General features: G+C 37.2%; 1 protein-coding gene across 1 annotated transcript in view; it reads left to right on the top strand.

Moving 5' to 3' along the window:
• The window catches only part of LOC103608578 (syntabulin-like), a gene marked incomplete at its 3' end in the record, with an annotated part of 24280 nt that extends 7326 nt beyond the window's left edge, over positions 1-16954 (top strand). The window contains exon 3 of the mRNA XM_008592997.1: positions 16659-16954. Within this exon, the coding sequence (XP_008591219.1) occupies positions 16659-16954 (296 nt within the window). The remainder of the gene's footprint in view (positions 1-16658) is intronic.
• Positions 16955-17149: the final 195 nt, after the last annotated feature.

The raw sequence follows: 17149 nt of genomic DNA, 5'->3' as shown, positions 1-17149 counted from the left end.
GTAGTAAGATGATAGAAATAAAACACTTGTTTTCATATCTCTTCTTTTTTATAAATCAGTTGTGTTTAAATCAGTGTTTTGGCATAATGTCACCTCTTCCCCACCCCCACATGTTTCTTATTTTTAACATGCCAAGTAGTAAGATGATAGAAATAAAACACTTGTTTTCATATCTCTTCTTTTTTATAAATCAGTTTTGTTTAAATCAGTGTTTTGGCATAATGTCACCTCTTCCCCACCCCCACATGTTTCTTATTTTTAACATGCCAATGAAAAGTGATAAAGCCCATATTTTTGACTTGTGTTCTGGGTGTGGCCCATCAAGTCTAGTCCTCTGTTCATTTTTCTCCCCTTCTTCTGTTAGTAGTGAACTGTGCTTGTCATTGTACCACGACTCCAGCCACTGTTAGAAAAGCTGATGACCTGGGTGAGTACATCAGTCACCAGACATGGTTACATGCATGCTGTGCATTCCTCTTTGCTTAGTTGAGTCAATAATTACACCTTAGAACTGGGAGGCAGATGGATTGCTGGGTTTTAAGCTAGTTCTCCTTGGGGTGCCTTGTAAACATGGCATGTGGAACAAATTATGCATATAGAACACTGGTTGTTTTATGGGAGACCAGTAATTTCTCTGAGTTATTTCCATGTTTCTAATGTGCACACACAGATATGCAGGCAAATTTCTGACTTAACACGTTAAAAATCATGGATTAGGTCAGTAAACAAAATGGTCAGAATCCAAGATTCTTTGCAGCCTAATCCTGAGTGTGATGTTTGTAGAAAGTATTTAGGATTTTACAGTGACTGGGAAGAAATCTTTCTGTGAGTGCCAATGACCTAGAGGTAATCATTGTTGCTGTTTATGGGAAGAACAATTAAAGCAAATTATAACCTAACTAGTGCCCTGCTGAGGCATGACAATGCCTCCAAAAATCTGCCAACCCTTGCCAAACAGAAATATTTCTGCTATGCTTTTGTCAGTTGAGGAAACTTGGCATTTGGATAGAGTGAACCTTTGAACATAATGGTTAGAATCGAGATGAACTGCTTAAAGTGAAGCGAGCTGCAGTACCGAATTATTCCACAGTTGAATGACTGCCAACCTGCTGGCAATCAGAAAACAAAGGCCCTAACAGTTGAGCATCACTTTAATGAGTATGGGGCTTAGGCACTGTTTTGTAATGTATATTTCAAGTGCTTGGCTGCTTCAGCCACAGAAATATGAACCTAATGAAACAGGTTGAAGATGAAGGGCATATAGGCAATATTTCTTTGAGAACATGGTAACTGCAATTAGGACAAAAGCAAAATTTTTTGCCATATAATAAAAAAATTCTTAGCAGTGGGAACTAGGTAACCATGCTGGAATTGGACCATGTTTGAAAGCAAATTATGGTACTTAACCTGAAAATTTTTTATGTTCTGAAATACTCATCTTTATGACAGTATTTCCCACTTTCAAAATATAGTGTTTGCCTACTTTAGAATCCTCAGTAAAACTTGTTTAAAATGTGGATAACTCAGCCCCACCCTAAACTTATTATCTTGGAATGGGAGGGCCCAGAAATCTGTATTTTACAGGCTTTTCAGATGATTCTTGTGCATATTGAAGTCCCAGCCTCACTACTTTGTGGTCTATGTTTGGGGTTTTGGTATGAGTGTGAGGCTATGCCCGAAGTGGCATCACAAGATGAATAAGGATCAAAGATGGTAGAAGTGGTAGCTGGCCAGGCTGTTTAAACCAATGGTCATGGGGCAAGTGATGCTTCCACGTTTTCTGGAAATTATAGCTTCTGACTCTTTACTTACAAGTCCCATGTCATTAGTCATAGCAATAGTATTATTTATATCTACATAATGGGTTTAACTTGTATTCAAATGGTAGAAAAGTAAGGAAGTGGAGAAAGCATTTACTTTATTTTCCTATATAATCCTCTCTGGATTTACTATCTCTAGCAATACTTTTTACTATTTTGCATTTTCTTTCTTTGGTATTGGGATGACTTGAGGTGCACTGAAAGTGGGTATACTGGGTACACCAAGAATGTACCCTGAACACCCAATGGATACACTGAAAAGGGTAGACAGAAGAGAAACTGAGGCCTGGGCATAGCAGGACATTCAGCTTTTTGTGAGCTTCTACAAAAGCATATTTGTCCAATAGGCATTTACTAAATGCCTGCTAAGGATCAAGAATTGTGCAAAGGCTACAAAGATGAATAAAACACAGGGATTGGAAAAATTCATTATTTCACTGCCTTAACCCTGACATAAAAATAAACGGGATAGCAAATCTTTGGGTGTGATTCCCACACTACTACTTTTACTAACTTGTGTCCCTGACCTTTTTACCCACAACCACTCCACACACACTCCTGCTTTGTAATTTGAGTTTGTTGCTCTGTTTATTATCTACATTGGGCCTCTCACATTTCATAAGCTTAAAGATACAAAGAAGTAACATTCTTTAGCATGGTGTAGTAGATAAACATGAGCCTTGGCATCAGTGGACCTGAATTAAAAGCATGAAATGAGAGCGAAAGGCAAGCAGGGCCAGATCATGAAAGGCTTTGTATGCCATGCTAGGAACTTGATCCGTGAGATCAAGGGTCCATACAGGAACAAAGCCAGCAATGTAAAGGGTGAAGACACCTGGATAGAAGACAATAGAGGAGACTCCAGAGCTGGACAGTGTGTGCCACTTCAAACATATTCAGAATTTTTAAAATTCATCTTCTAAACTACCTCTGTGGGCCAAATAGCTGAATAGCTGAATAGCCGCATGAATAGCTGGATGTGGCTCATGGGCTGCTGTTTTGCAATTCCTAAAGATCTTGCAGAGCCAGTGGGGGTTTTCAGCAGGGAAGAGTTATGACCAGATTCATAATTTAGGAAGATCTTTCTGATTAAATGTTGAACAGTGGATGGGAGAGGCAGGAAATGCCGGCAAGGAGCCTACCTAATTTGAAGGCCATTGCAACATTCTCAGTGAAGACTGAGTATGTGTGAGGTTTAGGCTAGAGTAGACAGGTCTCAGTCACCAGTTGCTAGTAAAGGAGAAGGAAAGGATTGTGTCTGAATTTCTACTGATGAATGCAAGTGGTATAGCAGGACTGGGGAGAAGGAGAAGGGGTCAAGTTAATTAGTTCAATTTAGACTTTGTTGTATTTGAGACAAAAATCTAGAGCCCCACAGAGAATTCAGAGATGGTGGCAGCTGAAGCCAAAGGAGCTTATAACATCACAGGAGGGTAGTGCATGGAGGAAGATTAGAGAACCAAGGATAGAACTCTGAGATACAGCAGGAGTAGACAGAAAAAGGAAACCAAGACACCTGAGGGTGAGCATTCGGAGAAAAAGGAGGAGAGCCAAAGTGACAGGGTGTGTCCAGTCCCAAGGAAAGAGAAAGTTCCAAGAAGAAAGTAGCCCACAAGTTCAGATGTCACAGCAAGATTGAGTAAAATGTGCACTGAAGAGTACTCAAGGATCAGACCATTGGGTTATCAGTGATCTTAGGTAGAAAATCTTTTCTTAGGTAGAAAATTGATCTTAGGTGCAGAAAATTGTGGAGATCGACTCGAAATCGTATCAAACTGTATGTGGCAAATAGAGAAAGTGTAGACAACTTTTTTTTAAAAGAAAGCTTAACTGAGATATCTTTTCTTAGGTAGAAAATTGATCTTAGGTGCAGAAAATTGTGGAGATCGACTCGAAATCGCATCAAACTGCATGTGGCAAATAGAGAAAGTGTAGACAACTTTTTTTTTAAAAGAAAGCTTAACTGAGATGGGAAAAATAGAATAAAAACAAATGTTTCATTTACAGTAAAAAGCAGGCAGTTATCAAATGACAGGTATTTAGTAAAGTTTTCAGGCTGGGGGGGAGTAGACAATAAAGGAAGAAAGAGTGAGACTGAGGAAGAGAGAAAGATTAAAAGAGATAGAAGTGCTAACTGTTTATAACAAGACTGGGAGTAGATCAAAAAATGATACATAAATTAGAAGAAAAGAAGTAAGACTTGATGTGAATATAAGTAAGTCCAAGGTTGAGGGGCACATCTGCTGAGGGCCTTCCTCTTTGTGGAACTCTGCAGAGTGTCCAGGTGACACAGGCAATCACATGGCAACAGGTCAAGAGCACACTAACGTGCTTCTTTCTCTCCTTATAAAGCTGCTAGTGCCACTCCCATGATATCCCATTTATCCATTGACCCATTAATCCACGAATCGATTAATCCATCCATAAATTCATAGCTCTCACGGACTAATCACCTCTTAAAGGCCTCATCTTTCAAATACCTTATAGGGGATTAAGTTTCAATGCAAGCTTTGGAGGGGACAAACATTCAAACCATATTAGTCAGAATAGGAAGCTAAAGGATACATTTCAAAGACCAGGTTAGGTGTCTCTTTAGGGGATTAAGTTTCAATGCAAGCTTTGGAGGGGACAAACATTCAAACCATATTAGTCAGAGTAGGAAGCTAAAGGATACATTTCAAAGACCAGGTTAGGTGTCTCTGTGCTTTGTCTGTCATACCACATGACCTGGTTTTAAGATTTGTTGTTTAGTTTCTTGACTCCCCAGTAGACTGTAAGCTCCATGAAGGCAGGAATGATATAGTCCCCTGCACTACACCTGACTCTTAGCAGTTGCTTCATAAGTATTTGTTGGAATTTAGTAGAAGACATAATTATGAGAACAGGACAACTGAAGAAGTCTCATTCATTTAATAAGATATTTTGTGAGCAGGGCACTGTCCTAGTTCGGGGGGGAATAAAACAACTAGAAAAGGACTCAGTACTCGATTTCATAGTTTTGCTAAATGAAGGAAACATTTCCATCCTGAGATGAGCATTTCTAAGTGTCAAAAAGAGCAAGCTCCGTAATAGGACCATGTTTCCCAGAATTGTGGGTAGCAGGAAGAGAGATTTCTCACTAAGAAAACCAGAAAATGCTCCACTCAAGAGTTGGCACATAAGCAAGGTTTTGAAGGCAGTATAGGAGTTTGAGAAGAGTATTCATGGCAGACAGAGAGATCAACGTGTGTAAAAACATAGTGTACTGAAAGTTCAGGGCATATTTAATAGGGAACTGTCTTACCTAATCCTTATTTCTCAGTCATGCAAGCCACGAGAAAAACTAGCGGCCCAGATTACAATCAACAAGGTATTTTAGCACAAGGCTACATAATTAGCCACCACCACACCCCACCTGATTTTTATTCTGAGAAAGCCCCAGTCTCCTTCCACTGACCAAGGAGAGACTTGATGCAGTTCATGTATACAAGACTGCGGGGTGTGCTTGCATTGTAAGTGACTTTTCCGACCTGTGGGCACAGTAACTGCCCCAGACTTACCTTGCTGCTTGACTTGTCTGTTTTGAAGACACAATCCAGCCCCTTCTCTACCAGCAACTCCTGACCCAGTACTCCTGACAATGCTAGGTACAGTTGTCATGCCCCAGAGCTCCCCTGCCTGCTGTTAGGCTCCTCTTGTTCCAGAAGGAGACCTGTTATTATTTGCAGTTGGCTGCTCTATCTTTTTAGGGAGCCCAGGCCAAGTTCCTGGATACACACCTGTGCCATCATTGAGATCATGCATCACTCACTCCCATCCCACTAGAAACTCACATTCTTCAACTTTTACTTGCTTGGTGGGGATTTTTTCTGGGCTCTCTTCCTCTTTACTAGCTGGTACAGTCTTATTCTCTCTTCTTCTGTGTGGGTGCCCATGCAGATAGGATCCTGTTAGAGAGTGCCTTAACCCTCAGAATTCTTGAGACCCTATGGACCCTAACCTACATCTTATATTTATTCTGAGGTTTATATTTTCTTTAATGCTAATTATTATGTTTTTATTTTTAAATTCAAAAGTAACAAAAACATGTTTATTATAAAATGTGCAAATATGTGTATTAGTGTAGATGTAATGACACTTATAGGATTTATTTTGTTTTGCATTTTGCCAGAGCTTATACTATATTGATCTGTAATCTTTTCTGTTCATTTATGTAAATATTTATTGAACACCTAATGTGTGCAAGACACTATTCTACTAGCTGAGGGAGAGCAATGAACAATACTGACATGCCTCTTTCCCTCAAGGATTGTGTATTCCAGGCAATACCTGCATCTGTCATTGCTTGTCAGCGCATAGAAGTCCCCTTCATTCATTGTAATGACAGCACGGTATTCCACTCTACGGAGGACCATCATTAATTCAACCATTCTTCAGTGGATATTTTGTCTGTGAGGCTAACTTTCAAAATTCAGAATTTTGTTTTATGAATGTCACTGGAATTAGACTATTTATGAGAATATTTCTTCTTATACTCTCTTTTCTTTCTTTGTTTCTTTTTTTAAAATAAGTAAATACCATGATACAAATACATTATTTGAAACAATTCTTTTTTTTAATAGAAAAAACTCAAATGTAGCAATTGAATAAACTATATAATGAGCATTGCTTTTTTTCTTCTTTCTCCCATTTTTATCCCTTACTCTGTCTTGACCATCACTATCTTCAGATTCTTAATATGAGAAAAAATAGAAGAGGGGGGAAATATTTACATCGCTACGAGACAGCTAACTGTAATTCAGGTGTTCTTAGTGTGGTGTGGAGTTTCCTTATTATAAGGTTTTCAAGAGATTGAGAGACAGCTTCTTGATCTGTCTCTCTCTTTTTCCTTTCTCATCCTTCCAGTTGTCCTCTCTCCCCTTCCCCTCTCCCCCTCTTCTCGCACCAAGGAAACTTAAAAAAAAAAAAATAGCCAAGCCTTTAGAAAGGCATGGCCTAGAAACTGCAAATAAACCCATATTACTAAGGAGAAGGAAGGTCAGAAAGACTCGTAACATGCTTCTTTGGGGAAGATCATAACCTAAGAAAGAAAGACCAAGAGGAATGAAAGCTTTTATGACAGAGGGATTCACCACCCCCTTGCAGGGGCTCGCCTGTCTTCTGGCAAAGTTAGAGCCACCCTCTACTTCCCAGTGTCAGCATCAGCTCCCCCTCACCAAAACATCGAGGTAGATTTATTACTTGCACTACATTACATATGTATTTGGGCCAAGATGTCTTCCCCTCCAAATTCCTTCTCCAGGGTCTGTTAACACAAATCAACTTGACGCTTGGTAGAAAACCAAGTACAAGGCCCTCGTTTCAGAGCGGACTGCGTCCTCTGAGGAAACGGAGCTTACCTCGCTGTACGTCCTCCTTCACCGCCCAGGGCCTCACCAGAGTGACTTTTATGGGAGCACTCCAGGCTCCAAAATAGCTCAGAAATCCAGGGAATGTTTATGTGTTAAATAATTATTTTGTTTCCAAGAAACAAGGCAGGCACTCACTAAATAATTATTCCACTCTCCAGTTCACTTTTATAGATGTAGATATTAGATGTCTTAGTGCAAGGTGCTTGTTCGAATTAACTTGACAAGCTCACTTCCATCAACACACACATACGCTCCACATCTTTAAAAAAAAGGAAGCTCCCCCGAACCCTCACTCTTTGCAACTACCATCCCATTTCTCTGCTCCTCTTCACAGCAAACCTTCACCAAAATACTGTTTCCTTAACTTGCCCTTGTTCTGCACATGAATGCCCACCTTGGCAAATCTAACATTCCCTTGTCTGTGCTCATTTCCTTTGACCTCCCAGCAGGACTCAACATAGCTGAACAAGCCTCTCTCTTGAGAAAGATTTTCCTCCTTGGCTTCTGTGATCCCACTCCGTGAGAGTTCCTCCTGCCTTCTCCAAGTCACTCCACAGCCCCCTTAGTTGGCTCTCTTCTATTACATCCCTATTATCTAGAACAATACGTAACACACAATAGGAAGTCAGTAATTATTTGTGGAAAGAATAAATGGATGGATGGATAGAGGGATGGATGGATGGATGAGATTCCTACACTTCAGCATTGGCCACTGGTTAGTGACATATTGTATAATACTGAAGAAAAATCAATTTAGAGCCTTGTAGATTTGTGAGTTCTCACTCCAAAAAAATGCTAAAATGAATGAAGGAATAGAAACTCACATCCCTATTATCTAGAACAATACGTAACACACAATAGGAAGTCAGTAATTATTTGTGGAAGGAATAAATGGATGGATGGATAGAGGGATGGATGGATGGATGAGATTCCTACACTTCAGCATTGGCCACTGGTTAGTGACATAATGTATAATACTGAAGAAAAATTAATTTAGAGCCTTGTAGATTTGTGAGTTCTCACTCCAAAAAAATGCTAAAATGAATGAAGGAATAGAAACTCAAATCTTGCTATTGAAAACCTAGAATGCAAAATTATCTGAATGGCATGCATTTTATATGGCTACACGTGTTGAAACGAGAACACTGGAAACAACTATAAAGAGTTTCTTGCCTCAAATTTTTGTGGTCTGCTTATTATGGGATGGCTTCTTTCTAGCAGCTTTCTTTGCCTGTTTTTAATTTGGGCATTCCCAGAATTGCTGATGTTTCCTCTTGGAACCAACATAAGTAGAAAATTTTAGAAAACAACTAGCTTATGGTAGTGTAAAAACAGACTTTTAGAGTCAGACAAACCTGAGTTTGAATCCTGAATCACTTCCTTAGTAACTAGGTGACTGTGAAATTCCTAACCTTTCCAAGTCTCAGTTTTCCCAACTATAAGATTACATATTATTAAAATTATATGATAAAAATTAGTATGCTTGCCACATGGTAGGCACTTAATAAATGTTAGTTTTCTTACTCTACCTACATCCTCTCAGTGCATATAAATGGTGTGTAGTAAGAATTTCACATGGTTCAGATTAACTGTGAGTTTAGCTGTGACATTTTATGTCTCCATCAAACTATCTTCAAACATGCCAGTTTCTGCAGCAGTAATAATAATAATAATAGCCGTGTCTGGTACGTAGTTGATAATAAATATTTATTAAATGCATGAATAAGTAGTCCGTAAATGCGTCTGTTATTCATGAGAATCAACTAGATTTCCATATAGCTTAAAGTAATGTTTCCTTAAAATAGAAATGATTTTTCCCTCAAATTATGCAACTGAACATTGAGTAGCATCAAACCATAACTGAATGTTTCAAGACATTACGGTAAAAAAATAAAAAGCATGTTTTCCTCTGCATGATGTTATTTTTGAATGTGTCTTCTAGTTTTTTAGTTCAATGTTTAGGAAAACCAATAAGCCTCTGAGATCTAAATTCAAAAGGGAACCAGAAATTTTAGCAATGCTTCTTGAACTTTGTAGAAATATTTTATTTGTAATCTTTAGAACCTGTGTTTTATTCTTATGTGTAGTCAGTGCAAGGAGATTTAAGTAGGGATTTGGTCATCATAATTGCCACCAAATGTGTTTTATGGCACTGGTTGTTAGGCACTTTTGTTAAATGTCAGGAAATTTTATAACATACACACTCTTTAGATATTCCTAATATTTCAAAATGTCAATGAATTATGTAATGATTGCTTTCAAATTTTAATCATAAAAGCATTGCAAATTAATGTGGAAAGGGTAGATTTCCTAAAAATTACAACAATAATAATAAGCTAGCATCTAACCTTCACATTACATTTTATTTTATTTTATTTATTCATTTTTTCTGGCCAGTAAGGGGATCGTAACTCTTGGCTTGGTGTCGCCCACACTATGCTCAGCCAGTGAGCGCACCGGCCATCCCTATATAGGACACGAACCTGCAGCCTCGCTACCAGTGCAACACTCTCCCGAGTGAGCCATGGGGCCGGCCCCACATTACATTTTAAAGTAAATTCCAAGTGGATTTAATTTAAATGAAAAGCGAACTCAGCCAGTGAGCGCACCGGCCATCCCTATATAGGACACGAACCTGCAGCCTCGCTACCAGCGCAACACTCTCCCGAGTGAGCCATGGGGCCGGCCCCACATTACATTTTAAAGTAAATTCCAAGTGGATTTAATTTAAATGAAAAGCGATACTATAGATATGTATAGGTAAATATTTAATTGATCTTGGAGTAAAAGAGGACATTCTAGGAATAAAAACATTGGAAGAAATCACAAAGGACCATATGGAGATATATAACAGAATTGAAAAAGATTTGAATGTCAAAAACATTACAAAGTCAAAAGCAAAGAACAAACTGGGTGAAACGTGACGAAGAGTTAATGCCTTTCATATAAAAGGATTTCTTACAGACCAATAAGAAAGCCTAAATACCTAAATAGAAAAATTATCAAAGGACATGAGCAATTCACAGAATAAGTAAAAAAGGCCAATAAATGTGTGGAGGACCTTGTGCCTCACTAATAATTAAATGCATGCAAATTGACACTTGAAAAATACTTTTTTAATTATTAACTTGAAAAAATGCAAACAAAATAATATTCAATACTGGCAGGAAATTAATAAGTGGGGTACTCGTACAATAGTAGGAAAATAAGTTGTCTCAAACTTCTCAAAAAGTTTAGTAATTTCATGAGACACATTCTGTGAGATAATCAAAAATTTGACCAAAGATATATCTATAGAATGTGTTATTAAAGCAACTTTAATAATAGTGGAAAATGGAAATAATCTACAATACTGTACAAGAGGAATTGGTCTTTAAAATGCTGTGTTTGTATCTATTTTAAATAGGTACAAAGATAGTGTTTTCAAGAAATTAAACATTTTTAAACTTCTAAAAACATACTAAAAAGCAGGGAAAATAGTTCATTGAACCCTCATATGCTGCTGATTCACATTATCCAGATTAGATGATAGCAAGATACTGCTACATTTACTATATCTTCCCCTTTTTTTGTTTTTTCTTATTCCTTTGCTGAAGCATTTTAAAGCAAATCTCCAGACATCATGTCATTTCATGTCTATCTACGTACCTCTGCATGCATTTCTTAAAAAAAATTTCAGATTTTCTTATATAGTCATAGTGGTATTTTAATTACTAAGACAATTCACATAATTCCCTGGTATGGTAGAGAACATTAAAGTAGCCCCAATTGTCTCAGAAGTGTCTGTTTTCTTTCTCAAGATAGCATTTAACTCAGAAGTCAACAGACTTTTCCTATAAAGGGTCAGATAGTAAATACTGTCAACTCTACTGGCCAGACAGCCTCTGTGGCACTATTCAACTCTGCCATTGTAGCTTGAAAGCCACCATAGACAATATGTTAAGGATTGGTCATGACTGTGCTCCACTGACACCTTATTTACAAAAACGGGCAGCCGACCAGATCTGGCAGCTGCAGTTTCCCAACCCCTGACTTAACTCATTATTCTCTCTATATTTTAGGAGATGGACACTTAAAGGTTTAAACGCCTTGATTAGATTTGGGGGCAATTTTTTTGTGGCAAGAATACTTCCTAGGGAGTGCTGTGTGCTTTATCTCACATCCCATCAGAAGGTAGTTAATGCCTGTTGTCCCATAGGGGGCGATGCTAAGAATCTTCAGTGGGTACCGATGGGTGAGTTCTGATGTCTCCCCTGTAAACTCTCCATTAGTCTTTTGTCTAATGGTTTCATTTGTTATGTTTGTTGCCTAAGTAAATTATGTCATCAGAGTTTGTGAAATAGTAAATTTCCATTTCTATGATTCTGTCTACTTGCATTAACCAGAATGATCCTGTAAAGAACTTTCCAATACCAATGAAGATTTTGGTGACACTGAAATAACAGTTTGTATATAAGTAGAAACAGTTTTTACACTCAGTAGATATGATAATTCTTTTTTTCCTTTTAATTGCCAATTTTCAATATAAATAATTGGTTCCTGGATAACAGGGAACCTCTCTCTCTCTCTCTCTCTCTCTCTCTCTCTCTCTCTCTCTCATTCTCTCTCTCTCTCTCCCCCCTCCTCTCTTTCTTTCTCCCTGTCTCTCACTCTCTCTTGGAAATTCAGAAGGTTTTTAAACATTTTTTTAGTTTTTAATTGACACATAATAACTGTACATACTTAGGAGATACAGTGGCCCCTTTGTGTTGGCTCCTGTTAGTCTTTAATATCTTTTTTCTTTCTAACCTAACAAATCCCAGGGAGAAATTTTCAATGACAGAGTAATGAAACTGTCTATAATATATGTTGAAATTTTGATAAACCAAAAAGCAAGCAAGCAAGAAACCATATTCGTTGAAAAAGTAAATAAAAAAGACTAACAAAAGTGCCAAGTAGTTAATTTTTTTCTGGGTAATGCAGTTATGGGAAAATATAATCCCTTTATTTTTTTCTTTACTTCTTTACACTATTCTGCACTCTAAATTTCCCACGAAGATAATTATTACTTTTTATAATAAAAAAATTAAGTTAAAATTTTAACAATCTCAACAGATTTTCTTTAATTGTGCAAGATATTTTTAGTGTATTTAAAATAAGATCCGAATTATTTTAAAGGTAGTTAAACACATGTTTTTTCAGAACTATAAGTGGGTAATCATACAATTAACTATATCTCATGTTCTCAGAGAGCTTGTAATGTAAAGAGAGAGGAAAATAGATTTAAAAATTAATTTGTTTAATAACATCCAGGCTACAAAATTATAAGTTGTCTGTTTCTCCCATCTGTCTTTGTAGACTTTAGAATCTTATTTTTTCCTTAACAGTAATTTGGAGACTATTCAGTAGGTATATTTCTCACAATACTTTAGATAGGCCACAACTTCCAGAGGTTCCTGGATCTGTGAATAATTCATTCTATTACCCTTAATTCTGTGTGTTGACAAATTCTAAGCAAATAAACAAGAAAACAACAAAAGAACCTATTTCTTAATATAAATTGATGAGGAAATGTAAATTAGTCTCCTTCACTGTAGCAGGTGGTCATTTAGATGTGGCCTTGATGAAGGTCACTTTTACCTGAGTTCCTCCAGGGGCTGTCCTGGACTGTCTAAGTGGGATTTAAAATTGTTGACTCCAAAAGGAAATCATCCCAAATGTTCAAATGGATCACACTGTGTAAAACATGTAAAGTGGTCCTGTTTCTTTTTAAAGTTATACTTCCATGAATAACAGAGAAAGAATAGAGACCGAAATGTAAAAGCTCAACGATGGAAGAACTCCGTGTGTCTGTATGTATGAACATGTTTTAAATTACTCTCTTTCCAATAGACCAATGATCCTCTACATCCTTTTTCTAAAGCCTTGGAGCAAGGCTTCCTTTATGGCAAAACCAGACTGAAATGTTCTTACATTTCTTAGGCATTCTTCTGGAAATTTGAAACATCCAACATTTTTTAGGTAGATCATTCAGGATTTGTGCCATTTTCTACCCAGAAACTAAAGCCTTGGAGCAAGGCTTCCTTTATGGCAAAACCAGACTGAAATGTTCTTACATTTCTCAGGCATTCTTCTGGAAATTTGAAACATCCAACATTTTTTAGGTAGATCATTCAGGATTTGTGCCATTTTCTACCCAGAAGCAATTTTCTCATGGTGTCATATTAGAAATTGTTGTCACTGATAATTTCTTTATATTAACATAACTTATAAAAGCTAGCATTATAAATATCATGTTTATAAGTATATAGATTCTATAGGGCAAATTTAGCCATCAGGGTAGCGGCAGGAAACAGAAGGCACACTCAACACTCAAGAAGCTTAACTGAAGCAGGTTTAATAAATAATTCTCTTTAATATGTGCATGATTCACATGTAGTTTACCAGATAGTAAGATTAGATATGAACAACTGAAGAACATCAGCTTGGCTTCACTATTCTTAGAAGCTCAAATGTGAACTAAGAATATTTTATATAGTATTTTGTAAAAGAGGGTTATCTTCATCCAGACTGGTGGTCAACTTCTAATGAGGCCATGAAGAGAAAGAGAGGGGAGTGGGAAAGCAGGGAAGGAGTGTAAACAAAACGTGTTGAAAGATGATCACTTCTTCTGTGCAACACACAGGAAAATACCTCAGGGGCCACAGGTGACCAGATTACTCTGGCACATGAAGCTCTAGGACTTTGCTGGGTCTTACTTTGCATAATTTAAAGTGTGCCCTCTGTCATAGGAAAATGAATGGTCCTGCCCTTTCCAAACTAGATTCCTTTATTAGTGTTGGTTGGTTGCATTAAACAAAACAGGCCAATGTTCCAGGCTTTTCTGATAACTCACTGATTTTCTTGGGTATAGTTTTATTTTAACAGACTTGACAATTTACAAGAACTGTGCATGGTGGGTGATGTACATCCAACTCCTTTTGGCTTATTTATAAGCTCCATCAACGTAGGTACTGGGTACAATGCCTGTGGGCTGATCCAGTACCAGGACTTGATATACATTCTTTTGACCAATGAAAGACCATTCCAATTTTTCCCCCCCCAATATGAAGCACAATAGTGCACAGTTAAGAGATGTTTGGGTAGTGATTCAAATGCTCTAAGAGGTACCTAAAGTTCAAGATTTATTTGGGTGTTTATTTTCTTATTCCTTGCCCCTAGAGATATAAATATTGATGTGAGGCACATATGCCAGGTGAAAAATTGCTACTACCTTTCCATATCACAACCACTCTAAATAATTTCAGTTCCCAAGTCTTAACCAGACGCTAGCACCTAGTCCTTGAAATTGCTAGTACTGAAAACATGGTGTGCACATATCCTTTCTCATCTGACTCCAGCAAAATAGTTATAGATCCAAACAAAACACATTTGCTTTATATTTATTTAAAGTATAATTTTGGCTGTGTTTCTCCATACAGTTTCTTTGTACTAGAAATTGTTTAATTTTATCTCTTTGAGTCAGAGTTTTCAAGAAAAATGACTTTTTTAGGGTAGACATTTTGAAGCATGCATCTTTATTTATTTGAGCCATCTCTCTTTCAAAAGAAGTAATTTATGGAACCTACTCATAAGGAAATAATTTTAAAGGCAATATTTGATTTTGAAGGAGTAGACCTCATTTATTTGAGTTTATCTGCTTTGGGATAGGAATCCAGAAAGAAAGACTCTGCTGAGGCGATGTGCAGACCTGTTGAGCCTTGTGGAATTGCTGGAATCTGGCTAAGTAATTAGCAGCTTTGCACCTTTAGAGAGGAGCTCAGATTTCTTTGGTTGGAAGCATGGGACGTGCAAATGTGAGAGAAAGGCAGGGACAGTAAGTGATGAAATTAGCTGAGCAGTGGCAGCCAAGAGTGGTCCTCATCACTCTGTAATTAAGGCCAGGGTTTCTTCAGGAGTTCAGGAAGAATTCAGCATGGATTAGCTTTGCATCTCATGAATATTCATAATAAAAAAGGGAGAAAAATAGTGAAAATAAAAAAACCTTATGACTATCAAAAAAAAAAAAAAAGAAAAGTGAAGACGGCATATGTGAAGGGTATACTAAAAAACATTCACTTCCAGAAATGAACCATGAAGGTCCTATGTCCAAAAGTCAAAAAAGGATATCAAGTGAAATAAATCGTTTTATTAGTGCCGAGTTCTCTTTGTTCCGGGAACTGGGATATTTCATCATAAAAAATGAAATAAAGGTCAAAAATGATGCAATGGCAATTCTTTTTTACACAGATACTAGTCATCTTAATTTAGACAATCAGTCATTTTATTCAGGTCTACTTCTGTTTCTATCTTTATTCAAGCTATAGAGTTTTAAGATAGCCCTTAATAGATGGCAAATTATTTTAGTTCCCTTAAAGTCCTAGAAGTTATTAGTAATAAAAGTCTTATTCATTCTTTTGTCTAATTAGTTACTAAAGTGACTCTGGCATCAAAATATTTCTATATAGTAGAGAATTACTTAGTAATGAAAATTTACTACTAGCTGTTCAGTTTGAGTAGACCGTTTTTAAGTAATATTGATTTGACTTTACATTCCAATTCTTTAGACACAATTCTTCTCATCAAAGTATAAATGAACTAACCATCCATAATAAATATTTTAATAAATATGGAAAGCATTTATAGAAGTCAACAGTATGACTTTCCCATTTGCTTAATAAGCGTCTACACAGGTCACTTCATATCATGCATATTAACTTGAAATAATGACCCTTGTAATATTCTGTAACTGTAAAGTTAAGGGAACATTTCTACTTTGAATATCAGTTTTCATTTACCAGTTTACTCCAGACAGCAATATACCTGATTGATGTATTTTTGGTTGAGTGTGTATGATAAAACTGGATCACTTCCTTCTGCTTCCTTGAACTCCTAAAGCCAAATGTCTTATCTATCAAACTCTATTAACCGATTGGCAGGCCAACTGATCAAAAACTGGGTGTGGTCAATAATATTCAAGTAAGTTTATTTTCCTAACATAAACAACTCTGAAAAGGTCACATTAGTGATCCTGAGTTGTTCTGGTGAACATTTTATTACTAATATTATACATAAATCTATGGATGGATATGACCCAAAATTATACTACATGAACTGTTAAAACAGACATATCTTTTAAGTTTTGACAAGATGAACATTACAGAAATATTTGTGATCAAAAAGTTTGTGAAGTTTTGCCTTAAAATATTCTCTCAACATAGTTGGTATTTTCTTGGGTAAGATGAGTGGCCAAAATACAGAGAAATAAAAGGAAAGTCATCCACAGCAGTTAACCTGGGGCCTCATAAGCAGAGTAGGTGTGTGAGCGCATGTGTGCGTGTGTGTGCGTGCATGGCACGCTGCGTGGCTTATCTGTACCATCACTGATTTCCTCGTCATCATTAACCACTTATCAATTTCTGTCTTCTAGATGACACAGGATGTCCTAGCAGCCAGTCAGTATCTCCTGTGAAGACGCCCTCAGATGCTGGGAACAGCCCCACTGGCTTTTGTCCTGGAAGTGATGAAGACTTCACCAGAAAGAAATGCACGATTGGAATGGTTGGTGAGGGAAGCATCCAGTCAGCTCGATATAAGAAGGAATCAAAGTCAGGCCTTGTAAAGCCAGGTCAGTGTACTTACTCTCCATGCATTTACCAGAGCAATATGGCTGGAGTGATTTCACATTTGAAACAGAACACCTGTCTATCAAGTCAGAGGTCACTAGTATTGTACCCAGTACCCAGACACATCAGCTTTGGGGGTGGGGGGATAGGAAGCTGGCCAATATGGGGATCCAAACCCTTGACCTTGGTGTTATAACATCACACTCTAACCAACTGAGCTAAACAGCCAGCCCAAAAACATCATTTTTAAAGGAGGTGGATTAAACACTTCCAGGTAAATAAATAAATAAATAAA

This window comes from Galeopterus variegatus, unplaced genomic scaffold (assembly GCF_000696425.1).
Source record: "Galeopterus variegatus unplaced genomic scaffold, G_variegatus-3.0.2 Scaffold8588, whole genome shotgun sequence".
Classification (NCBI taxonomy): Eukaryota; Metazoa; Chordata; class Mammalia; order Dermoptera; family Cynocephalidae; genus Galeopterus; species Galeopterus variegatus.
The sequence above is the reverse complement of the archived record's forward strand: the minus strand, read 5'-3'. Positions and strand labels throughout refer to the sequence as shown.